The following is a 27,407-nucleotide window of genomic DNA, read 5'->3' as shown; positions in this document are numbered from 1 at the left end:
AAAAGAGCGAGAAATAAAAAGTACATTATGATAAATGTAGTATGGTGTGTGTGTGTGTGTGTGTGTGTGTGTGTGTGTGTGTGTGTGTGTGCGTGCATCTGTCTGTCTGTCTATGTGTCTGTTAGAATCTGTTTGGCATATGTGGCTTGACATTTCTCGATATTGTGCATAATATTTTATTCAGTCAAGAAAACGCTGTGAAATTTTATGTCCCCGTAAACATTTTGGAAACTACTTTCATCTTCAATAGGCCACCATGTAATTTTTTAATATGTTCTATTTCTCAGAAATCACCATAAGAGCTGATCATGTTAAAATCTCTCAAGCCAAACTCAAAGCTGCAATCATGCGTTGCTTCACACCTCTCCTTACACAGCCCTGTACCACATTTACTCTCAAACCTTGTATTCATGATTGTAGCATTCCACTGGATACGATTCCAGTTAACTAATTCGGGCTTTAGTGGTTTAACTATCTGACCATCAGCTTTCACATCTAGACTGAAATTAAGGCAAAGACTATAAAGACTTCCTGACTACTGTGCATTCCCAATATAATCATTACAACCTAATTGGCCTGCAGAGGTTGTGCGGCTTACATGCCCTGAGGCAGAAACCTTTTCCAAGGGCTAGGAGGGTTCTCAGGTTTGAAATCTGCCATGAAATGATAAATGTGCCCCAAGGAAAAGAACTTGCAGGAAGTCAGTGTTCATTCATCATTTTTCTCTCCAGTACTTTCCATCTTTCCCTTCTTTCTTGTCAAGTCTATCCTTCTAACACAACTCTGCTATTTTTTTCAATTATATTTTCCTACAAATTGACAAATTATAATTATGATATACAATTTAGTGTTAAGATATGCAGAACTAATGTGGAGTAACTAAATCAAATCTAAGTATAGTATCCATTATCCCGCACAATAAAGAAGACTTTTATTGATAATATTAGGAGTTCAATCAAGAAATTTTTCAAATATACAATCTATCTCTTTTCCTATAGTCACAAAGCTATACAGTTACTCTCAAATCTTATTGTCCAGGCCTAACTGAAACATTGTGTTAAAAAACAACTATTCCCTTGAAACTCAATGTCTGTTCTCTGTTCCTATGTCTTCATTCTTTATTTTGACAAAAATAGACCTAATGGTATTGATTCTCCCCAGTGCTGCTTATTGTTGCTGTGTATGATGTCATGTCTCACTTCGCTTGCTTGAGGATCATGCATGCCTCGTACATTTTGACTAAATCATACCATTCATAATACATTAGATTTATTATTTCTGGCTTTGTTATACATTATCGTACACTATCTTTAAACATTGTTATATTACTTTAAAGAATGTTTTCACCTTCCATTGTTTTAAGGTCAGCATTTTATAAATGTATACTCTCAAAGCAGACACATATGATTATAAGTTGTGTAGTTAATAAAAAGCAGATTGAAAAAAGAATGTAATGCATTCCCAAATAATCAAAAATAATGGAAAACCTGCAGACCATTAACATCAAATGGCTCTAGACTTAATTAAAAATGTGGTCAATTTATGGTGAGCCATGAGAGTAGGAAGGCACACAGGACATGCTGACAACTTTTTCTTCACAAGTGAAGCTCAAGAGCTCCAAGACAATTAACTGCAGAGAAACATGAAAAGAATTAGATGACAATCTCAAATATTAAAATGACAGGACAATTTCTTAATATGTGGTTAACTTCAAATCAAGAACAAGTTGTACTCAAATACCAATAGCATATAAGCAATACATAAACCACCAATACCCTTAGTAAAACACTTATCGAGCAGTAACAATGTAATATAAGTATCTACTTACGAGGGTGATAAAAATAAATAAACTTTCCAAGTATAAAATAAAACATCATTTCAAAAGGAGTAATCAGCCCTTTCCTCATATATTTGGGGCCAAGACTAAGTTTACTGTAGTGAAATGTCAGTCTTACCTGAATCTTCAAAGTCACTGTTGTAGGCTTTCCATGTTTCAGTTATTCGAAGAAGATTCTCTTCCATGGCTTGAATATCCATGGAGGGGCAATTGCATTCTGGGAATTTTGGACCACAGAGGCACCAGCAGTCATTCTCCTTGCAGATAAACTCCCCCTCAGAATTACAAGCAATGTAGCTCAACGCTGCCTGTACAAAACGTTCCTGAAGGTAGTCGGGAAGGAGAACTTGAAGCCCTTGAAAGACAAATGAAGAGATCAAGTTTGTGGCCTCAAACATAATCAGAAAGCACTTGTTTACAACACCTTGTGTAGATATGGTAAATGTGAGTATTTTAACCTAAGAAGTAAATCTCTTTAAAAACTAGGAAAATTATCTGCTTACACAATTTCCATGCTCAATGGCTACAGGAATATAGAATCTCAAAATTTACACAAGTGATTATTATTCTACTCTTTATAAACCAATCTTATGAATTTTTGATGTAATATATTAGGGCATTTGACAATGTTTTACAAAGTTTATACTAAACCTACATAGTTGAAGAATCATGATCACCCTTAGCTGCCTATTAATTTCAATACATTCATTTTGGTTTCAGACTATCACTCTGCCAAAACTAAAATAAAATAATATCATTACTTTTGTTCTAAGAGTGGGTCAGAGATAGGAAGGCAGAACTTAACATAGGATACAGTGAAACCTATCTTATATGATTCTCTTGTTTAGGAACAAGGACAGAGACTGAGAGGAGCAGATGGCCTGACAGAGTTTCTTCACAGTCCATTTCTTTGTTGTGTGCAAGTCATCTCTACTGATACAGTTCATTACTTTATTAGATGCCAGTTTGGTAGTTATCATCTCTTTAGGGAGTTGCTATTTGAAATAAACATTAAACCTAATATTAGAAACTTTCCATTGAATATATTTTGAGAAAAATAGTTTCTTTTCCACAATTTCTGAATACATAAAAAAACATTTTAAAGGAGGAAAATAATTCTAACAAAGTTTTATATAATAACACATGCCTGTTACCCAGCAATTGAGAGGCAGAGGCTAGGAGATAAAGCATTATAGGCCACTTTAACTTATATAACAGGATTGAGTCTAGTCTGAGCTACATACATTGTAGGAAAGAAGAAAGAAAGGAAGAAAGAAAGAAAAAAGAAAGAAAGAAAGAAGAAAGAAAAAAGGAAGAAGAAAGAAAAAAAGAAAGAAAAAAGAAAGAAAGAAAGAAAGAAAGAAAGAAAGAAAGAAAGAAAGGAAGAAAGAAAGGAAGAGGAAGGAAGGAGATAAGAAGAGAGGGAGATAAGAAGGGAGGGAGATAGGGAGGGAAGCAGAAAGGGAGAGAGGGAGAAAGGAAGGAAGGAAAGAATGTAGAAACCAGGGAAAGTAAGAAGGGAAAATGGGAAGATAATAGGCCTAAGAAAAAAGGTAGTAACTAAAACATTCAATAGGAATGTCCCCACAGACATGTCCAAACATGTTCACTTATTTTAGGGAACATGTGTAGCGACAGACACATGATTGTGCTTACACAACCTATGTATAATACATGAACATATACAAAAATAGGAAAAAAGCAAAACAGATGGTAAAAGTAAAAATAAACATTCGGAAAATTGCATCAACACTAAAAAAAAATTTTAACTATAGAAGTTTCAATAATACTTACATTTCTTACATGGCAAAATATATTCATTATTTTCACCTTGACTTTTATGTATAAACCAGCTGGTTAAAATTAAACATTAATATTCAGGAGAAAATGAAATTCACATACAATTGAGAGTTTTACCCATATTCTTTTATTTGTTAAATAATAATCCCATGTATTTGTCAGTAAAATGACTCTACACATTTATTTATTTGGAGTTGTGTTTTAATTTTTTTAATTTAAATAGAAATATTTATTGGAAAATTTATTTGAAAGATCATTTGCTTGGAACACTGTGGATGTGCAAATGACTGACATGAAAATCTCCTATCATGGGAAGCCTTTTTAATAAAAATAATATTACACTACTAATGTAATAGAATGTAAATTAACAAATATTGAATAGTGATATATGTAATTCACCAGGTATGGCTAATTGGGTAATAATTATTTTAGCCCTAGGAGAACAAAACAAATCACTAAAGACAGCATTTGACCATTGATGTGTCATATGACTTGTTTTCAACATTCCAATGTTTAATTTTTATGTCATAGGAAAACCATGATAAATCACAAATTAATGAGAGATTGAAGATATCACATAATGTTGTTTCAGTGTGCATGAACAATAACAAGTGCAAGCAAGAAACATAAACTTAACAGATTAGATTTCTATATGAGAAAGAAGTCTATGCAATTAAATTATCTACATCTGACATACTCAATCATTGGGGTACTCTGATGATATTGGAAGGAGAATGTATAATGAAAAATATTCGTTTCAGCATTATGAAACATATTAGAGGGCTGCAGTTACTATATATTTGACAAAGGAAATGCTACCTTAAAGTTGACCTAGAAAATTCCTCTTGTCCATTAATTAAACCCACCCAATGTCTCTTAAAACATTATCTGTGGGATCTCATAAAACTACAAAGCTTCTGTAAGGCAAAGGACACTGTGGTCAGGACAAAACGGCAACCAACAGACTGGGAAAAGATCTTTACCAATCCTACAACAGATAGAGGCCTTATATCCAAAATATACAAAGAACTCAAAAAGTTAGACCGCAGGGAGACAAATAACCCTATTAAAAAACGGGGTTCAGAGCTAAACAAAGAATTCACAGCTGAGGAATGCCGAATGGCTGAGAAACACCTAAAGAAATGTTCAACATCTTTAGTCATAAGGGAAATGCAAATCAAAACAACCCTGAGATTTCACCTCACACCAGTGAAAATGGCTAAGATCAAAAACTCAGGTGACAGCAGATGCTGGCGAGGATGCGGAGAAAGAGGAACACTCCTCCATTGTTGGTGGGGTTGCAGACTGGTACAACCATTCTGGAAATCAGTCTGGAGGTTCCTCAGAAAATTGGACATTGAACTGCCTGAGATCCAGCTATACCTCTCTTGGGCATATGCCCAAAAGATGCCCCAACATATAAAAAAGACACGTGCTCCACTATGTTCATAGCAGCCTTATTTATAATAGCCAGAAGCTGGAAAGAACCCAGATGCCCTTCAACAGAGGAATGGATACAGAAAATGTGGCACATCTACACAATGGAATATTACTCAGCTATCAAAAACAACGACTTTATGAAATTCGTAGGCAAATGGTTGGAACTGGAAAATATCATCCTGAGTGAGCTAACCCAATCACAGAAAGACATACATGGTATGCACTCACTGATAAGTGGCTATTAGCCCAAATGCTTGAATTACCCTAGTGGCCTAGAACAAATGAAACTCAAGACGGATGATCAAAATGTGAAGGCTTCACTCCTTCTTTAAAAGGGGAACAAGAATACCCTTGGCAGAAAAGAGAGAGGCAAAGATTAAAACAGAGACTGAAGGAACACCCATTCAGAGCCTACCCGTTCACATGTATCATACATATAGAGCCACCACCAGACAAGATGGATGAAGCAAAGAAGTGCAGACCGACAGGAGCCGGATGTAGATCTAACCTGAGAGACACAGCCAGAATACAGCAAATACAGAGGCGTAATGCCAGCAGCAAACCACTGAACTGAGAACGGGACCCTTTGAAGGAATCAGAGAATGAACTGGAAGAGCTTGAAGGGCTTGAGACTCCATATGTACAACAATGCCAAGCAACCAGAGCTTCCAGGACTAAGCCACTACCTAAAGATCACATGGACTGACCCTGGACTCTGACCCATAGGTAGCAATGAATATCCTAGTAAGAGCACCAGTGGAGGGAGAAGCCCTGGGTCCTGCTAAGACTGACCCCCAGTGAACTAGACTGTCGGGGGAGGGCGGCAATGGGGGGAGGGTGGGAGGAACACCCATAAGGAAGGGGGGAGGAAGGGGATGTTTGCCAAATGTACATAAGAAATACTCAAGTTAATAAAAAAAAAAAAAAAAAAAAAAAAACATTATCTGTAAAAGGTGAAAGATTTATATGATCTGAAGAGAAATCAGAGTGGCTGGGTATAAAATTAACTCAAATAAATCAGTTCCCTTCCTCTACACAAAAGAGAAACAAGCCAAGAAAGAAATAAGGGAAACGACACCCTTCATAATAGTCCCAAATAATATAAAGTACCTCGGTTTGACTTTAACCAAGCAAGTAAAAGATCTGTACAATAAGAACTTCAAGCCTCTGAATAAAGAAATTGAAGAAGATCTCAGAAGATGGAAAGATCTCCCATGCTCATGGATTGGCAGGATTAATATAGTAAAAATGGCCATTTTCCCAAAAGCGATCTACAGATTCAATGCAATCCCCATCAAAATACCAATCCAATTCTTCAAAGAGTTAGACAGAAAAATTTGCAAATTCATCTGGAATAACAAAAAACCCAGAATAGCTAAAACTATTCTCAACAATAAAATACTACAGGGGGAATCACTATCCCTGAACTCAAGAAGTATTACAAAGATAAATACTGTGATAAATAAATAGTGATAAAAACTGCATGGTATTGGTACAGAGACAGACAGATAGACCAATGGAATATAATTGAAGACCCGGAAATGAACCCATACACCTATGGTCACTTGATTTTTGATGAAAGAGCCAAAACCATCCAATGGAAAAAAGATAGCATTTTCAGCAAATGGTGCTGGTTCAACTGGAGGTCAACATGTAGAAGAATGCAGATCCATCCATGGTTATCACCCTGTACAAAGCTTAAGTCCAAGTTGATCAAGGACCTCCACATCAAACCAGATACACTCAAATTAATAGAAGAAAAACTAGGGAAGCATCTGGAACACATGGGCACTGGAAAAAATTACCTGAACAAAACACCAATGGCTTATGCTCTAAGATCAAGAATCGACAAATGGGATCTCATAAAACTGCAAAGCTTCTGTAAGGCAAAGGACACTGTGGTTAGGACAAAATGGCAACCAACAGATTGGGAAAAGATCTTTACCAATCCTACAACAGATAGAGGCCTTATATCCAAAATATACAAAGAACTCAAGAAGTTAGACCCCAGGGAGACAAATAACCCTATTAAAAAATGGGGTTCAGAGCTAAACAAAGAATTCACAGCTGAGGAATGCCGAATGGCTGAGAAACACCTAAAGAAATGTTCAACATCTTTAGTCATAGGGGAAATGCAAAAAAACAACCCTGAGATTTCACCTCTCACACCAGTGAGAATGGCTAAGATCAAAAACTCAGGTGACAGTAAATGCTGGCGAGGATGTGGAGAAAGAGGAACACTCCTCCATTGTTGGTGGGATTGCAGACTGGTACAACCATTCTGGAAATCAGTCTGGAGGTTCCTCAGAAAATTGGACATTGAACTGCCTGAGGATCCAGCTATACCTCTGCTGGGCATATACCCAAAAGATGCCTCAACATATAAAAAAGACATGTGCTCCACTATGTTCATAGCAGCCTTATTTATAATAGCCAGAAGCTGGAAAGAACCCAGATGCCCTTCAACAGAGGAATGGATACAGAAAATGTGGTACATCTACACAATGGAATATTACTCAGCTATCAAAAACAATGCCTTTATGAAATTCATAGGCAAATGGTTGGAACTGGAAAATATCATCATGAGTGAGGTAACCCAATCACAGAAGAACACACATGGTATGCACTCATTGATAAGTGGCTATTAGCCCAAATGCTTGAATTACCCTAGATGCACAGAACACATGAAACTCAAGACAGATGATCAAAATGTGAATGCTTCACTCCTTCTTTAAAAGGGGAACAAGAATACCCTTGGCAGGGAATAGAGAGGCAAAGATTAAAACAGAGACAGAAGGAACACCCATTCAGAGCCTGCCCCACATGTGGCCCATATATACAGCCACCCAATTAGACAAGATGGATGAAGCAAAGAACTGCAGGCTGACAGGAGCCGGATGTAGATCTCTCCTGAGAGACACAGCCAGAATACAGCAAATACAGAGGCGAATGCCAGCAGCAAACCACTGAACTGAGAACAGGACCTCCGTTGAAAGAATCAGAGAAAGGACTGGAAGAGCTTGAAAGGGCTCGAGACCCCATATGAACAACAATGCCAAGCAACCGGAGCTTCCAGGGACTAAGCCACTACCTAAAGACTATACAAGGACTCACCCTGGACTCTGTCCGCCTAGGTAGCAATGAATACCTAGTAAGAGCACCAGTGGAAGGGGAAGCCCTTGGTCCTGCTAAGACTGAACCTCCAGAGAACGTGATTGTTGGGGGGAGGGCGGTAATGGGGGGAGGAAGGGGTGGGGGAGGGTTTGGGGGGATGTTGGCCCAGAAACCGGGAAAGGGAATAACAATCGAAATGTAAATAAGAAATACTCAAGTTAATAAAAAGAAAAAAAAAAGAAAAAAACATTATCTGTAAGATATGTGTCAGCTGTAAAGAGAGATAGGCCATCCTACCTCTCTTCATCATCTAAGAAATGCAGTGATCAGAATAGCAAAGATCCACCAAGATTCAGTTGAGTCATTAAGAACCAACAGAGAGGTGGAATCTACAAGTTTCCTGTCTCCACTGTAGGGCATTTCATCTTAGACAGGGCATCAAGTGAGAGATGAGGTTGCCATCCCATAGTCAAAAACTCTGTCCCATATTTTTCTGTCTGAAAGAACTGTAGGGACAAAAATGGAAAAGAGAATGAGGAAAAGGAGGTCCAGGGGGAGGCCTCAAGGCATGAAACTATTACAGAATATATGAAGTGCTCACAAAAAGGGGTCTATCATGACTGCCCTCAGAAAGGACCAACAAGCAGCTGAAAGAGTCAGATGCAGATATTTACACCCAACCAATGGACAGAAGCTGCTGACCCCTGTGGTTGAATTAGGGAAAACCTGGACGAAGCTTAAAGGAGGGCAACCCTGTAGGAGGACCAGCAGTTTCAATTAACCTGGACCCTTGAGATCTCTCAGATACTGGGCCACCAACCAGGCAGCATACACCAGCTGGTATGAGGCCCCCAACACATATACAGCAGAGGACTTCGAGGTCTGGGTTCAGTCAGAGGTGAAAAATCTAACACTCAAGAGACTGGAGGCCACAGGGCGTGGGGAGGTTTGGTAGGGTGGGAGCTGGAGCTTAGGGGATGGGGATATCCTCAGGGAGATGGCGGGAGGAGGGATGGGATGTGGAGCTATCAGAGTGGAGCAGCAGGGGGATAAAATCAGGAGTGTAAAAACAGTTAAATAAAATTGAAAAACAACAACAAAAGAGAGCTGGGCTTAAGGTCTCCTCAGGATTTGTACTGTAAACCTCGGCAACTACCCAATGGCCTGAAACATCATAGAACCTAGAGGAGAATATACTATTGTTACTTTCCTAAATCAGTATGACATATAACATCATTCTAAAGAACTATTCTTATGACAACAGATAGAGCTTTCACCCTTCTTCAAAGAAACTTTTTCTTTTCATAAACAGAAACCATTTCAGAAATCACATTTTTTTTTCAAAATGAACTGAATAACTGATATTAGGCACATTGGAAAAATTACAATGGCCAGATCTTCAGGGCGTCTCCTATTTATGACTGGGAACCTGAAGACATATAATCTCAACAATAAGGTTGTCTAAACAACACCTGAAAAAGCTCACACTGCCTGGAATGTCAACACAGATGGAGGAGAACCCAAAAGATCCCTAGATGAAGAGTTACCATCAGTGACTTCTGAAAAAAAAATCAGTGTACAGCAGAAGCCAGATAACTGATATATACACAGGAACAAGCAGTCAAATCACACACACACAGACACACACACACACACGCACACACACACGCACGCACACACACACACACGCACATGCACAGAGGCATGCACATACACACACGCACTCAACAACTCAGCAGGTTGTATTATGCTTATGCAATCATATAAATATATAATAATATTTAAAGTAAATGGCAATGAATTTTAGATGGAGCAGTAGGAGAGTAGCATAAAAATTGTGTGAACATAGTATATTTAATGAATCCTTCTTAAAAGGGGGAACAAAAATGTTCATAGGAGGAGATACAGAGACAAAGTTTGGAACAGAGACTGAAGGAATGACCATTCAGAGCCTGTCCCATCTGGGTATCCAGCCCACATATATACAGCCACCAAACCTAGACAATAGTGATGAAGCCAAGGAGTACATGCTGACTCATGAGAGGCTCAGCCAGAGCATGAAAAATACAGAGGCAAATACTAGCAGTAAACCATTGAACTGAGAATGGGTTCCCTGTTGAAGGAGTTAGAGAAAGGACTGAAGGAGCTGAAGGGGCTTGCAACCCCATAAAAACAATAACAACCAAGCAGAGCTCCCAGGGGCAAAACCACTACGCAAAGACTATTAAACATGGAGAGACCCATGACTCCAGCTGCATATGTAGCAGAGGACGGCCTTGTTGGACACCAATGGAAGAAAGAGACCTTGGTCCTGCCAATACTAGACCCGCCAGTGTAGGGGAATGTCAGGGCAGGGAGGGAGGAAGGGAGGGTGGTTGGGGAGAATGAACACCCTTATAGAAGAAGAGGAGGGTGATGGGATAGGGAACTTATGGATGGGAAACCAGAAAAGAGAATAACATTTTAAATGCAAATAAAAAATATCCAATAAAAATAAATAAATTAAAAAAGAAAGAAACACTAAAGTAAATAATAAAGTATGAAGGATATGGAATAGAAAGCTCATTAAGACTTACATACAAAAGAGATGCCTAGGGCATGTGCAGTTCTACACACACATACACATAAATGCACATGCACTGAAATCCATCACTGAAATCATAATTCTATTTCATAATCAGTATTCCAAAATATGTATTCATTATTATATCTTTATCAATTACTTAAACTTGACTACTGTACTACACTATCAACATAAATATATTTTTATACTACCTAATAATTCTTTCCAATATAAACTCTTATAAGAACTACTCATAAATATGTCTTCAAAATGCGCGCGCGCGCGCGCGTGTGTCTGTGTGTGTGTGTGTGTGTGTGTGTGTGTGTGTGTGTGTGTGTGTGTGTGTGTGTGTATGTGTGCATGCAGGTATAGAAAACCTTTGAATTTGGTCCTCTCTCCATCATTTGATCACCAGAAACACAACTCTGTTCTCTGTTCTCAGGCTTGTAGTCAAATGTGTTTACTAACAGAACATCTCTTTCAATTGTGAAATTGTACAATGATTCACAGATGATGAAATCAGTACATTGTTCACAAGTCATTTCTCTAAATCATTAAATAAATGAAGATATTTTTCTAGAGTTCCTGTATATTTCGACCAGAGGTAATATAATGATGGAAAACTAAATATCACATCAAATAAAACTCCATATAGAACAAACAGTGGTGTTAGCACTCTTTGCTTTTTAAGGAACAAAAATAATCCAGTAACTTTAAACCTCAAATAAATAATGAGGTCTATCAAATTTACAGTATTTAAATATTTTATATGCTTTAAAATATTTATTTATCTCATGTATGTAAGTACATTGTCATTTGATAGGGTAGATAGGAGGGAGATAAAATTTGGAGTGTAAAAATAAAGATCAAATAAATTTTTAAATTATAATATTTGAAGTAAATAGTAATTATCAACCATTTAGGATTCTTTAAACCTAAGTTATTATGGATATAGTTTGTTTTTACATTTATATAATTAGAATCTAGAGTGTAATTTCTAAATAATTTTATGGTAAACAAAACATATATATATATAATATAAAATTCTGAAAGGGAAATGAAATAGAAATGACAGAAAATTAATTTTGCTCAATAATTTCCCATTTTGATCAACACAGTTCTTCATTGGGTCTATCAGGTCCTTTCAATAATACTTATAATGATAATGTGCATTTTTGTTTTTTTTTCTTTTAGAAAATATTTACATATTTTATTTATTTATGATTGTGGGTGTATGTCTGAATGTGTGAGGATATCTTTTGCATGAAGTAGCCTACCATAGTCAGGAGAGGACATCAAATAACCTGAAGGTGAAACCAAAGTCTGAGTTTCTACGTGAACGCTGGGAATCAAATCCTAGTTTTCCACGTGAACAGCAAGTGTTCATCACAACTGTGTCATCTCGAGTCAGTTGCACTATCTCTTGCTTTTAAGAATGAAGAACTATACATTCTTATGTCTGCTTTTGAGAACACACACACACACACACACACACACACACACACACACACAACTTCCAGGTCTTTTGCTAAAGACCTACATTTAATCACCTTCTAGAGTGCGAGTGAATAAAAGGACATATGCCAACAATCACAAATCCTCCTGAAGTTAAATAATGAGAATACGAACAATTTGATATAATATCGTGTATACCTCTACTCACTAGGAATCTAAGGCATCACTGTCTGCTGTATTAAGTTAAATTAAAACTGCCTGTCATATTTTATAATATGAATAGAAATATTAATAATACCTATATATATGTATATACATATATATAGTCTCTTAGTAGAGAACAGTGGTTGGCATTTACAATAAAACTATTCTCCATATAAGAATTAATAATTATTATTACTTCATTTGTGAAGAAAAATAAATTGATATTTCTTCACATGATCTACATCATCCAGATATAGTAAAATTGTTAGATTAGCGTTGTCAATAACTTTGAAATCCTAGTATGTACATGCTGGGATTTCTTCGTTTTTAAGATTTATAATTATTTGTAATCATATGCAATCTGTGTGTCTATGTTTAGTTATGTACACAACAGTACAGGTGTCTAAGAAGGCCAGAGGTTTCCCATCCCCAAGATCCAGAAATCCAGAGGGCGATAAGCATTCATATTTGGGGTCTAAGAACTCAACTCAGGTCCTCTGGTAAACGATCAAGTGCTTTTAAGTCATTTTTTTCAATACAAAATGGCTTATTTCTATAAATGCAAAAGGAATTATAGCTGCATAGCCTATCATCTAGACTCATAAAGTATTCATGTAAATTTACCTACATACCTTGCAACTGAATTTTATTCTCTGGACTCTGAACCAGGACAGAGCTGACAGAATCTAGGTTGTCATAGTTACTGCAGCCAAGAGGACCCGTTCGTGTTTCTGTCACCTGATTTAAAAAAAGAAAAAGAAAAACATTAACTTTATTAAATAAATCATACTGCTATAACATTTTGCTCTAGAGTATCCTTGTTTCATACTGTAGTATTTGATGGCAAACATCACTTAAAGTTGTGATACACAGTAGACAATGGCAAGAGGTAGTTCAAAGCGAACAATGAGTAAAGAAACACGTTTCCAGCACTTTCATTTCTCCTTTTAATACATATAAAGCTCACTTCGAGAAAATGTAAGAAATATATAATAACAGGACATACAACCTAATGCTATTGGAAAATTTTGACTTCTGTAGTAATTATTTTTAATCGCACTTGTAAATTAAAGTGACACTTAAAAATTAACGATCATTTTTATTAAATCAAATTAAAATATATCCACCAATATGAATGCAGGTATTTTTCTTCCATCTCATCTGCTCAGTATGAGGTCAGTGTCCCTATTCAGATATCATGTTAACTCAAAGTCTTTACCCTTTAGTTGCCCCTCTTCCGATCAAGTTTGAATGCAGTTTTCTCCATTCTCTCTACTGACTAATTTATTTATACTCAAGATAAACCTCATGTGGAAAGACACACTAAGAAGGCTGTAGCTTTTATGGCAAAGTTTTAGTATGGAGTTGAGAAATTTCATATAGTGAATACACATTTTTAAAATATATTGTTATATGTATAAATTTGTCAACATACCAAGATAGACTTTGCTGATCAGTCAGTGTTTAAATTAGTTAAAAACTAAGTTACAACACTTTTTATTAAGAAATTATTTTAGAATGTATTATATTGATAGGTGAATTCTACAAGCCTTACTAGGCTTAGAACTAGGAATAGCATACACAAATATTTTACTTGTAATCGAGTAATAGAATAAATACTGTTGAAATAAATTTAAATCTTAAATTATTGAGCAAATGTTTTCAAACACATCCATAATCTATAAAGGATAAATATACCAAAACAACATGAATTTTTAGACATCAGTTGAAATATTAATATTTTATATATTTTTCTCATAGTCTGTTTTGAAACCAGGTGTCATTTTATAGATAAAAATAAAATGAGCGCAAGGCCCTGGGTTCGGTCCTCAGCTCCGAAAAAAAAAAAAAATGACAACTTTGAGGGGGATGTTTGCCCGGAAACCGGGAAAGGGAATAACACTCGAAATGCATATAAGAAATATTCAAATTAATAAAAAAAAAAAAGAATGGAGAAAGTCACCAAAGTGTTCAGCCAGCATGCTCTAAAGATCTTCCCTTTGGAGGGAAATAGATCTGGTAAATACATCTAAAAGGATTGACATTGATTAATAGAAGAGTCACACTCAAGACAAATTAAGAATAGTGCGTGTGTGTGTGTGTGTGTGTGTGTGTTTGTGTATGTGTCTAAAAAAAATAAAATGAAAGTCAATGAAAGTCAAACAGTAATTTATTAAAGTTTGTGTTTTAGAAAGTGGGAATGATAGTGTCAAAGTATTTTATTTTATTTGTTTGGGGGACAGGATATGTTAAAAGCAAGGAATCATATCATCTATCACAGTACAAATTTTTTCTTGGCTCATAGTACTGGGAATGGCTGTACATGGACTAGCCATGAGCTTGATGGCCTGGGAGAGGAAGTGCTATGTAGCATGTGATATGGGAGGTAAAACTTCACTAACTGTGACAGGTGAAGTTGAATCTTGTTAAAATTTTCTCTATAGAGAACTTGCTGTATGAATATGATAGTCACATATTTGATTCTGGCCCTGAGTTTTTAATGTACATTTTCTTCAGACTTTCTTATTATTTTCAGTGAAGATACAAAAGTAGAAAAAATTTGAATAGAGGCTTTCAGGTAGTTCTCAATTTTTCTTTCAACTTCTTTTCTACAGTTTCATTTATTATACAGTTCTAGAGTTTTACAGAATATAGATCTATTCCTGTATCAAAGAAATATTACTATAATTGTGTGAACAAATGATAGAGGCTTATGTTTATTTATATTAAATGAAATGTATACCATTAATTAAACCGAGAAAAAACTACTACCACTGCTAATTTATATAGATAAACATGATACTAACTAATGTGTAGATATGGAGTTGAACTAAAACCTTCCTATCTGTGCTAACAGTATTTCTCCCAGTAGCTATAGACAATCTGACAAAGACAAGGCATGAGAAATCTTCTCGGTGGTTGGTCAGAGTTGTCCAAGAGACTCATACAAAGAATCTTCCTCTTTGACTCCTCCTTTTTGCCTAGAAGTTGGCGTGAATCCCTATCTGAAAATACTATGCCTTTGAACATGTAATCTTGAAGACCTGAACTGGATCTGACCTAAAAAGCCTTTTGATAGACAACTAGATTTCAAGGTATGAGAAAACTCCATTCATGCCATAAATGGAGGGAAACAGAATTTATTCCTATGCCCATGAACTAAAACAGACCCATTGTGGCATTATATACCAAAGAACACAATACTCCCATGCACATTTTGATAGTACAGTTGTCTTATTGTACTTAATGACCTCAATTAGCAGGAATCATCCTTCCCACTGAAAAATCTAATAAACTACCTGGGCCTACATAACGAAATCAAGGATGTTTGGAGAAGGACTTACATCTATCACTTTTCCTAACTATCATATTTCTTAACTACCTTCTAAATATTAATCTTTATACCCACGGTTAATGTAAGTCTACTCTTCAATCTCCTTGCAAAAGATAGAAACCATTAAAGAAAACAAAAAAACAAAAAATAAACAACAACAACAACAAAAAACAGCTCACTAAAAGTCAGAGAACAAGAAAAACTGTGGCATCAACTGTGGCATACATCAACACTCCATTTCCTAAGACACAGGTATCTGTAAAGAAATGAAAATTATTTAAAAGCAGGAGGAGAAAGAAGTTTGCTGGGAGATTTTCTCCTAGAAAAATCGGAGAAGCTATATCCATGAAGGCTCATTAACATGTATGCCTAACAAGATCTGAACAAGGTTGACAGCCATATATTGCTAACATGGAAGGAGGGGTCTGTTAATGATATCTCAAAAGTAGAAATTGAACAACAGTTACATGAGAAATACTGATAGCAGGGCAAAAAGTTTACCCCAGGGTACAGACCCCAAGTTACTCAACACCTAGTAGCTAACCCTGCTATCATATGTATATACCACTAACATTATAATGACTGAACAGATTATATTCATACATTTTGGAATGCATGTATATGCATGAACACACACTTTCATACAGATTCTCCTAAGGATAAAGCGTGGTCTTCCTTCTTACCATTTTATTTTTATCTAATTGTTTTTCACTTTTTATTACTTATTTTATTTTATTTCTTATTTTATTTACATTTCAAATCTTATCCCCTTCACTGGACCCCCTCTGTAAGCCCTCCCTCCACCCCTTACCCCCTCTCATTTACCTCTAAGAGGGGGCTCCCCAACCCACTCAATCCCATTTCACCCCTCAAGCATCCCCCTACTCGAAAATCAAACCTCTACAGGACCAACCTCAACACATCCCACTGAGGCTAGACCAGGCAATCTTCTGCTCCATATGTAGCTGGTGCCACAGAGTAGACCATGCATGGTCTATGGTTAGTTAGTTAGTTAGTTAGTTAGTTAGTTAGTTAGTTAGTTAGTTAGTTAGTCAGTTAGTTAGTTAGTTGATACTGTTCTTCTTAGTCAGTTAGTTAGTTAGATAGTTGATACTGCTCTTCTTATTGGGTTCAATCCCCTTCAGCTCCTCCAGTCCATAGGGGACCCTGAGGTTGGCTGTAATGGCCCAATGGCTCTCTATATCAGTCTCAGACGCTGGTAGAGCCTCTCAGTTGACAGCCATGCCACGCCTCTGTCTTTGAGCACAACATGGAATCAGCGATAGTGTCAGGGTTTGGTGTGTACACATGGGATGGATCCCAAGCTGGTATGGTCTCTGGATGGCCTTTCCTTCAGTCTCTGCTCCATTTTTGTCCCTGCATTTCCTTCAGACAGGAGTAATTATGGCTTTAAATTTTGAGATGGATGGGTGGCCCATCCTTCACTGGGGGCCGTGTCTAACTACTGGAGGAGGTCTCTTCAGATTCCATCTCCCTGTTGGGCATTTCAGATAGGTCACCCTCACAGGATGACCATCTTCTTAAATCCCTGGTAACTGGGACGCTCTAAGGATACCCCCAGCCTCACCGTATACTGCTGCATATTTCTATTCATTGTCTAGGCCTTTTGGGCTTCTCGCTTGTCTCCCCCTATACTTAAACCTGCTCCCACTTTCTTCCCCTGCAAGTACCGCCCTCCCTCTGAATTCCATGATTATTTTGTTCCCCCTTCTAAATGGAAATGAAGCATCCACTCCTGGACCTCTCTTCTTGTTAAACTTTTTACGGCCTATGGGTTGAATTATGAGTATCTGAACTTTTAAGCTAACATTCACTTATCAGTGAGTATATAGCATGTATGTTCTTTTGGATCTAGTTTAGCTTATTCAGGATGATAGTTTCTAGTTCTTTCCATTTGATTTCAAAATTCATGAGGTGCTCATTTGTAACAGCTGAGTAGTATTCCATTATGTAAATGTCTCACATGCTATGTATTCATTCTTCAGTTGAGGGACCTCTGGGTTGTTTCCAGCTTCTGGTTATAGAAAATATGACTTCTATGTAAATAGTGAAGCATATATGCTTGTGATATGAATGTGGCATCTTTTGAGTATATACCCAGTAGTGGTAGAGTTGGGACTCCAGTAAAACTATTTCGAATTTTTCTGAGGAACCACCTAATTGTGGTTGTATCCAGAGTTGTTGTGTCAGTTTGGAAAACCATCAGCAATGGTGAAGAGTTCCTCTTTCTGCACATCCTCACTGGCATCTGCTGTCACCTGAGTTTTGACCTTAAAACTGTGATTGATGTAAGATGGGATCTCAGAGTTGGTTTGATTTGCATTTCCCTGATGACTAAGGATGTTGAACATTTCTTTATGCACTTTTTGGCAACTTGAGATTCCTCTGCTGAGAATTCACTGCTTAGTCCTGTAGCCCATTTATAATTGGGTTATTTGGTTTTCTGGAATCTTAACTTCTTGACTTCTTTGAATATTTTTGATATTAGCCCTCTATCTTATGTACGTTTGGTAAAGATCTTTTCCCAATTGGTAGGTTACTATTTTATCCTATTGACAGTGTCCTTTGCCTTACAGAAGCTTTTCAGTTTCGTGAGGTCCCATTTGTCAGTTACTGATCTTAGAGTCTGAGCCACTGTTATTCTGCTCAGGAAATTTCCTCCTGTGCCAATGTGTTCAAGGCTCTTTCCAACTTTCTCTTCTATTAGATTCCATATATCTGGTTTCATGGGGAGGTCCTTGATCTACTTGTACTTGAGCTTTGTACAAGGAGATAAAAAGAAATCAATTTGCATTCTTGTACATGCAGACAGCCAGATAGACCAGCACCATTTGTTGAAAATACTGTCTTTTCCCACTGAATGGTTTTCAATTCTTTCTCAAATATCAAGTGTCCATAGATGTGTGCCTTCATTTTTGGGTCTTCAGTTTGATTCCTTTGATCTGCCTGCCAGTCTCTATATTAATACCATGGGTTTTTATTTACATGGTACTCTTTTATATAGCATTGTTTTTTATATCAATAGTTACTTTGGAAAAATACATTCTTACATCTTAATAATTCCCAATTAGGCTTATCATCTAGCATGGAATTTATATGTATATGTAATGCATGTATATATATATATATATATATATGCATATACATGTACATTTATATATGTATACATGTTTATATTCATTGTAAAATCTACGAGTCAGTAAACAATGATATAAGAATTACAATTGGCTTAAAAGTACAGAATGTTGGTTAAGGGAAGAAGTACAATAACATAGCAGGGAAAAATAATTCCCATAAAAACCAAATGAGCTATTCTGTGCCTAACTGAGGAGTTTTCAAAAATAACATTAAATAAAAGTGTAATTATTTATGTTGAGTATAAATTACATTGCCTTGGACAATAATAAATATATGAAGAAGCATACATTTTGTTTAATTATACATTAATTTAAGCTATCATAATTTTATCACCACAGATTCTTAGTATTATGATTCCCTCTATATAATATTATTTGAGGTTTTTAAATTTAAAATAAAAATAGGACATTTTCGACAAAAGTGATTATTGCTTCTCATAAATTCAATACAATGTATGGTCACATAAATCACATTTTTAATCAACTGTGCCTATTGTTTTTAAAATCTGCATCTTATGATATCTAATGTTTCTAACAAAGTTTGAAAATACTCAAAGAAAGAATTTTTTTTTATTTCCTTTTCTTTTCTGAAAAAGACATCAATGCGTCTCTTTCCCCTGACAGTGTCTTGTCATCTTTGTACTACTTCTTGGTTACATGACTACAAGACATAGAGAGTAGCAATATTATTATTTGTTCAACCTGCCATTTTCAATAAAAACAGTAATAAATGTCTGTGTTGGAAATACAGGCAACTAGATAAATGACTAGCCCAGAGGAACAACTGCTAATATTTTCACCACGTTTGCTTGTTTACTGTCGGAGTTTTATTATACTTGAAAATATTTGAAATGAGACTTTGTGGTTCAGAACTATTGTTTACTCATAGCACCAACACATTCACAGTCTTTTTTTTTCTTCTCAGATTTTTTTTATTTCTTATTATATTGGTTCTATTTTTCTTTGAAAATTTCATCAAGATATAAAATTGTGTCTTGATGATATCAAACCCTTTCTCCTTTCATTTCTTCTGAAATCTTCTATCCCATTTCCCTTCTATATTCCTGTCTTAATGTGTATCTGTATATTTACATTTCTAGTATGTAAGTATCTTTCTATTTATTTTTTGGTTTGTTTATTTTTGTTCCTTAACTCTGACTTAGACCAGTACTTCCCAGATGCAAACATGAGTAAGATTCATCTATCAAGGTAATTCTACTAGATTCCCCCACATTGATCTACAAGAACTATATAAAACCTCATGCAAACCTTTCTTATTGAAAAGATCCACTTGTATTTCACAATTGAATCTGATTCTACCAAAGTAGTTTTTGAGTAATCATACATAGCTTTGTTTTTGTACAGATGAAACAATGGACTGTTGGTACAAACCAAGTAACTCATTTGCAAGAATATAAGGCAAAAGGCAGGCAGCTAAAGAGTAAAAAACCTGAGAAAGAATCAGGGGAACAAGGGAGATGTTAAATGAAGAAAAAAAAAGAGTAAAATAATGTGAATACAGTGCTACTCAGGTATTAAATTCTCAAAAAAAAATTAAAAGATACACCATTCATTTTTACTGGATTTTTTTATTTATATTTATTGTTTAAGTGTCTGATTTGTAGTTTATTTTTCTTTGATAGTTTATGTATTTACATTTCAAATGTTATCCCCTTTCTTGGTCCTTCCCCCTCCCATCACTCCTTCCCCTACTTCTATGAGGATGCTTGCCTATCCACCCACCCACTCCCAACTCATGACCCTGGCATTCCCCTACACTGGGGCATCAAGACTTCACAGGGCCAAGAGTCTTCTCTCATTGATGCCGCTGGAACCATAGGTCCCGCCCCCCGCCCTCCTGTTCCTGTGTGTACTCCCTGGGAGTTTAGTCGCTGGGAGCTCTGGAGGGTCTGGCTGGTTGATATTGTTCTTCATATGGGTTGCAAACCACTTCATCTCCTTCAGTCCTTTCTCTAACTCATCCATTGGGGTCCCATGCTCAGTCCATTGGTTGGCTGCAAGTATCCCTGTCTGTTTTTGTCAGGCTCTGGCAGAGCCTCTCAGTATACAACTATATCAGGCTCTTGTCAGCAAGCAATTCTTGGCTTCCACCATAGTGTCTGGGTTTGGATTCGGTATACAGGATGGATTCCCCAGGTGGGGCAGTCTCTGCAAGGCCTTTCTTTCAGCTCTACTATTTGTTCCAGTATTTCCTTTAGACAGGAACAATTTTGGGTTATGATGTACTATTATGTGCTTTACAAATGGTTAAAAAAAAAGAGGAAAATGAACATTGTAAACAATATTTCAAACTTACTGTTTTCTAAGAACTCCACTGAAGAATGTCTTCATATGTAGACAAAGAAATAGCCTAAATATTGAGGATAAAGTAACAATGAATATGCTAAAATCTATGCAAAGACATTTGCCTGCCATGAGGACATTCTCAGTATGTAGAACCTGTTAGCACTGCAATTTACCATAATGTCACAATTGCTATCTGTTATTAATATAATGTAAAAGCAAATTGAGAGCCTGACTTCTATAGCAGAATATTTAATTCAATGGCATAAAATGAGAAAGAGAATTCTCAGAAATGTAATGTTACAGAAGTAATGCTATGTTAAATCAGATATTTATATTAAATGAAAATTAAGTGAATGAAAGAACAATAAGTAAATAAGCAAAGATAGTGCTCCATTGTTACATATTAAATGAATCAGGCAATGTAATTTAGTGTTAGAGACCAGAATGGTAGTTCCTCAGTGTAGAGGTAACAGTAAATAGATAAGATTTGTTAACTTCTGGTAACTTTCTTTTTGATGTAAACAACAGCAGCTGAAATGGTCATATTTTGAGCTCTCTGATCAGTGTTTATGTTATGTACTAAAAACTAAGTTGATTAATAGGTTAATAGTTTTTTATTAATAAATCTGTTAATATTTTTTTCAAGATAAAAGTCATATACATCTGAAGATGTTTGGATTTCTATTTGCCTGTTTATGCATTTGCCTAAGAATAATTCATTCATCAAAGACTAGGGAGACGGCTTAGTTCTTAAGAACATTGATGCTGTTCTAGAAAATCTAAATTCAGTTCCCAGCATTGAGATGATGACACATAATCATCTGTAACTCTACCTATAGGGACCTAAGACCCATTTCTGGCATCTGACAGTACCAGCCAAAACACCTATACACGTAAAATTCTGAATCAATCAATTGATCGATCAATCAATCAACAGTCAGTCAATCAAACAGGAACTGGAGAGATTAAGTGAAATATTCCAGAAACTCATTTGGTAAAATACTCATGAGAAATTACGTTTCAAACATTATTGAAAGCACTATGAAAATAATCAAGGATGATGTATTGAAGGCATTTTCCTATCTCACTCCTCCTTCTTACAATAGATTTTTTTTGCTTTATTATGACTATCATAATATGACAATCATAAAATTATAATGCAAATTATATAATTATAATTATATCCCTTGTGTGTTTAGCTCTCATTTTGTTCTTAATAACTCTACTATATCTAGAATAGGGTAAGAATTCAGTACCTATAGAGTAAATGAGCAAGTACTTAATTACTAAACCTTTAATGATTATCTTGGAGAAAAAAAAACATCAACTTAAAACACAAATTTTAAGGCTAGGCTCTATGGGAGTTACAAAAATCATAAATCTTTTCTGCTACACATAGACAATAGTCTACCTTACCTATTCCTAAAATTTTCAAATATATAAAACACTAAATACTGATGATACCACATAGAGAAAAAGCAATATTATTTATTCAATTGATGGTGTAGCTTTAGGATTCTTCTGGTTTGCATGACATTTGAATACTGAATTTAAAGACACCTGTTTCATTTATCTTTTGATAGTCATTTATTATTTCAACATTTATTAAGCTTTTAACATTGGACTGGGATTCCATGTTGGATCTACTTCTTCATCTCTCAGAAATATTTCTAGAAGTTGCTTTTACCAATAAATTAATTTTCAGACTTTATCATTATTTTTAGATGTTTTACAGTCTCCTATTTACCCCCTCAAGTTTGCCCTTCTCCTCTCATTCCTCCTAACCCCTGTCTCCTGATCTCCAACTCCCCTTACTCATTCCAACTTCCCACTCCTTTCTCCCAGACCCACCAACCACTCCTGCCACACCTCCTCACTCCCTGGGGCCTCAAGTCTTTCAAGGGTTAGGCACACCTACTCCCACAGAGGCCAGACCAGGCAGTCCTCTGCTAAATATGTGTCAGGAACCTAGGACCAGCTGGTGTATGCTGCCTGGTTGGTGGCTCAGTGACTGAGAGATCTCAGGGTCAAGGTCAGTTGAGACTGCTGCTCTGCCTATGATGTCACCCTCCTCCTCAGCTTTTTGCGGTCTTTATCTAATTGAACCATGAGGGTCCCTGGCTTTCAATTTTTTGGGTGTAAATATCTGCCTCTGTCTCAGTCAGCTGCTTGTTGGGTCTCTCAGAGGACACCCATGCTAGGCTCCTGTTTGTAAGTACACCATAGGACCAGTAACAGTGTCAGACCTTGAAGCCTCCCCTTGAGATGAATACAGACAAGTTATTTACTTGAAAGTGTTTTAAAAAGTATTTGAAATGTTCTTATTGGGTCACATTTTAGTCAGGATCAAAAATACTTTGTAAGTTTCCAAATTGTTTTATTTATGTATTGTTAAAAATATGTATACATTTGTGTGTCTATGTGAGGTAACATACATAGGTGAATATTTCACATACGTCTGTGTCTACAGCAAAGAATAAGATTCCATGGAGCTGACAATAAAAGTGACCTTGGGTGCCCTCTGTATAGATGTTGAAAACTGCACTCCTGTCATTTTTAGGCTCAGAGACATCTATCTGTCCAGCCATGTACGGACATTCAGGAAACTTCTTCAAAGAGTTTTTGTTATTGTTGCTGTTGTTTGTTTGTTCGTGGTGTGTGTGTGTGTGTGTGTGTGTGTGTGTGTGTGTGTGTGTGTTTGGGACTTGGATACATGAAACTTTTGGTGGAGTTGGAAGCTGGTACGACCACTGTGGAAATCATTCTGGCTGTTTCTCAGAAAATTAGACATAGCACTACCTGAGGACCAAGCTCTACCACTCCTGGTCATATAACCAAAAGATACTCCAACATATAACAAGGACACATTCTCCACTATTTTCATATAAGACTTATTTATAATATCAAGAAGCTAGAAAGAACCCAGACGTCCTTCAACAGAGGAATGGATACAGAAAAGGTGGTACATTTGCACAATGGAGCACTACTCAGCTATTAAAATCAATAGCTAAGTACATGAAATTCATAGGCAAATGAATGGAACTAGAAAATATCATCCTTAGTGAGGTAACCCAGTCACAAAAGAACACACATGGTATGCACTTACTGATAAGTGGATATTAGCCCAAAAGCTGGAAATACCCAAAAAACAATTCACAGACCATATGAAGCTCTAGAAGAAGGGGGACCAAAGTGTGGATGCTTCAATCTTACTTAGAAGGGGGAACATAATACTTACAGGAGGTAGGGGGTAGGAGTGATTTGGGAGGAAGAAAGGCAGGGCATAGGAAAAGGGGGCAATACCAGGTATAAGAGGAGATAGGGATGATACACAGAGGGTCAGGATATGAACAGCAGTCTGTAGCAATGGGGGATGGAAAACTTGTGGTAGCTACCAAGTTCTAGATGCTAGGGAAGCAAGGGGTTCCCAAGACCCAACAGGGATGAAATTAGCTGAAGTGCCCAACAAAGGGGAGAGAGAACCTGTAGAGACCAAATCCAGAAGTTAGGCAAGGACCCTGTTTGGGGACTGGGGCTACTCATCCTTCTCAAAAATTTTACCCAGAATTTTTCCTATCTAAAGGAAATACAGGGAAAAAGAGTGGAGTAAAGACTGAAGGAAAGACCATCCAGAGACTGCCCCACCTCGAAACCCACCCCATATGAAGCCACTAAACCTAGTCACTATTGCTGATGCCAATAAGTACTTGTTGACAGGACTCTGATATGGATGTTTTCAGAGATTCTCTGCTAGAGACTTACTGATACAGATGAGGATGCTTGCAGCCAACCATCAGATTGAGCACGGGGACCCCAATGGAGTAGTTGAGAAAGGACTGAAGGAGCTGAAGGGGTTTGCAACCCCATAGGAAGAACAACAATATCAACCAACCAGACACCCCTCACCCCCACCAGAGCTCCCAGGGATTAAACCACCAACCAAAGAGTACACATGGAGAGACCCATGGCTCCAGCTGCACATTTATCAGAGAATGGCATCGCCTGATATCAATAGGAGTAGAGGCCTTTGATCCTGTGTAGGCTTGATTCTCCAGTGTAGGTGAATGCCAGGATGTTGAGGTGGGGGTGGTTGGGTAGGAGGGGGAGCCTTCTCATAGGAGCAGAAGGAGGGGATAGGGGAGAGGGAACTGGGAATGTGGATAACAGTTGGAATATAAATACATAAAATATGCAAGAATAAAAGTTTTAACTGGGCATGATGGCACATATCTTTATCCCTGCGTTCTGGAGGCAGAGGCAGGAAGATCTGTGTGAGTTGAAGTCCTGCTTATTCTATATAGGATTTTTTAGGGCGCTCAAGGCTACCTAGTGAGACCATGGCTCAAAAAGATATCACCAACACTACAACATATATCCATTAGATATATACAAATCAGAGAATATAAGCATAAGTTATTATAGTATTAAAATAAAAAAAAACTATGTGGAGCAGAACAAGTTTATGCAAAGGGAACAGTTATAGCTTGAGAAGACTGCTACAAAAAGCTAGGCCATGAATTTATTTGTAGATACTGAAGAGTTTACCTTGTAGGAACACAATTATTTCAAAGTGGTTTCTTCTTGTTCTTGCCTCTATGGTTCCATGCAAGGCTACAATGATTGGCCTACTTTTCTATACCCTGAAAATTATCCTCCATCAAAGTAAATGCTGAGACTTCCCACCCACAAAGAACCACATGCCAATCTATTGAGAGAAGTTGTATGCACTCTTTGAGCAAACATTTAAAAAATAAAATTACACACTGGGCTAGAAAAAATGTTTTTAGATGCTCTTGAAGTGTCTATTAACATGATCTGTAATAGGTAAACTGGACACAATCGAGTCAAAACCAGGTTCCCTAATAAAAGCAGGGTTTCTTTGTGCTTGCACCGTGGTTTCCATGGAACTTAAATATTTACTACTTGGTGGGTCCTGGAGAGGCCAAACTTGTGGCTCACACCTATGAAAGTTATTTTTTTTTTACTTTTAGATATTCAATCACAGCAATAGCAACAACAACAAAAAAAAAAAAACTGGAGAAAAGAAGAGAAAAAAAAGACTTTATAAGTGCTTATTGGGATATACATTCCGAAGACATAGGCTAAGTTTGTGATAGCTGTAATTGATGGTATTGTGTAAGTGTGACTGTATGCTCTGTTATAAAACCCTAAAAGGCATTTTGTTAGTATACTACAACTGTCTGGGAGTCATGTGATGTCTTTAATACAAACCCTGAAGAGAAGTAAAACCTCCCTGCAAAAGGAAACATGCAGAGATCACAGTCTGCCCAGGGCAGGACAGGGCTGAAATGCTTTCTGCATATAATAAAGGTAATATGTAAGTCCTGACGTTGCTGGTGTTGTTGGAACAAATAAATTAAATTTTACAGAAACAGGACAGAAACTACAAGCCATCAATTTATTGTACTTATTTTATATATGCAACGAAATTGAAAAGTAAAATATTATATGATTTTTATTTTCTTTTTTGCTTATCTATGGGCCATTACCTTATTGCCTGTTTATGCATTTATTCATTCTTCATCTGTGTGCGGGGATGGGGTGCGAACAACTTGCTGAAGCAGCACATGTACACAATATGGATTCACAGGTTAGAACTGAACTCGGTACTAAAGGACTCAAGTAACTGTAGCCACTGTTTTCTCACTTGTCCCAAATGTCAGGTTTTTATCCCTTTAGAACTGACCAGCAACTTTAAAACTGAATAGTAAATAATATTTCTAGATCAAAGTTCAGAGAACAAATATCACATTACTATAAAACAGACAGTATTTTTAATCCCTTTGAAGAATAGTGTAATCGGAGTTCTTTTATGAATAAAACTACTGAGCTTTTCCATTATCTGGATTCTCAATTATTATGAATAGATCTTCCAAGAACAGGGATTAGAAAAAAATTCAGCCCTGCAAATAGTGATTTATGTTCAGGAAAGAACAAACTCTGGCTGCTCTTGGTTGGTTTCCTGGTTTCTTTTCCCAATGCCTTCAATGGCCTGAGATTAAAAAACTCCCAGATATTCCTGAACCTGAATATTTCCTGTCCTTATTAGATGGAATAATGAAGAAACAAGGCCAGCAGAGACTTTTGTCTACATTCAACCATATCACAAGATAAAAACAAAATCTCAAAACCCAGACAGAACTAAATGCTTCATTAATTTTGTATAGACACAGA

At 36.6% G+C, this 27,407-nt stretch overlaps 1 protein-coding gene across 3 annotated transcripts in view; it reads right to left on the bottom strand.

Annotated features, from left to right (window-relative positions):
- Positions 1-27,407, bottom strand: part of Brinp3 (BMP/retinoic acid inducible neural specific 3) — a 400,303-nt gene that overhangs the window by 134,521 nt on the left and 238,375 nt on the right. For all 3 annotated transcript variants that reach the window (XM_032914782.1, XM_032914783.1, XM_032914784.1), the window contains exons 5-6: positions 13,046-13,151; positions 1,956-2,192 (exon numbers count right to left, since the gene is read on the bottom strand). In XM_032914782.1, the coding sequence (XP_032770673.1) occupies positions 1,956-2,192; positions 13,046-13,151 (343 nt within the window). The remainder of the gene's footprint in view (positions 1-1,955; positions 2,193-13,045; positions 13,152-27,407) is intronic.

Source organism: Rattus rattus, chromosome 10 (genome assembly GCF_011064425.1).
Source record: "Rattus rattus isolate New Zealand chromosome 10, Rrattus_CSIRO_v1, whole genome shotgun sequence".
NCBI classification, from domain to species: Eukaryota; Metazoa; Chordata; class Mammalia; order Rodentia; family Muridae; genus Rattus; species Rattus rattus.
This window is presented reverse-complemented; position numbering and strand designations above follow the sequence as displayed.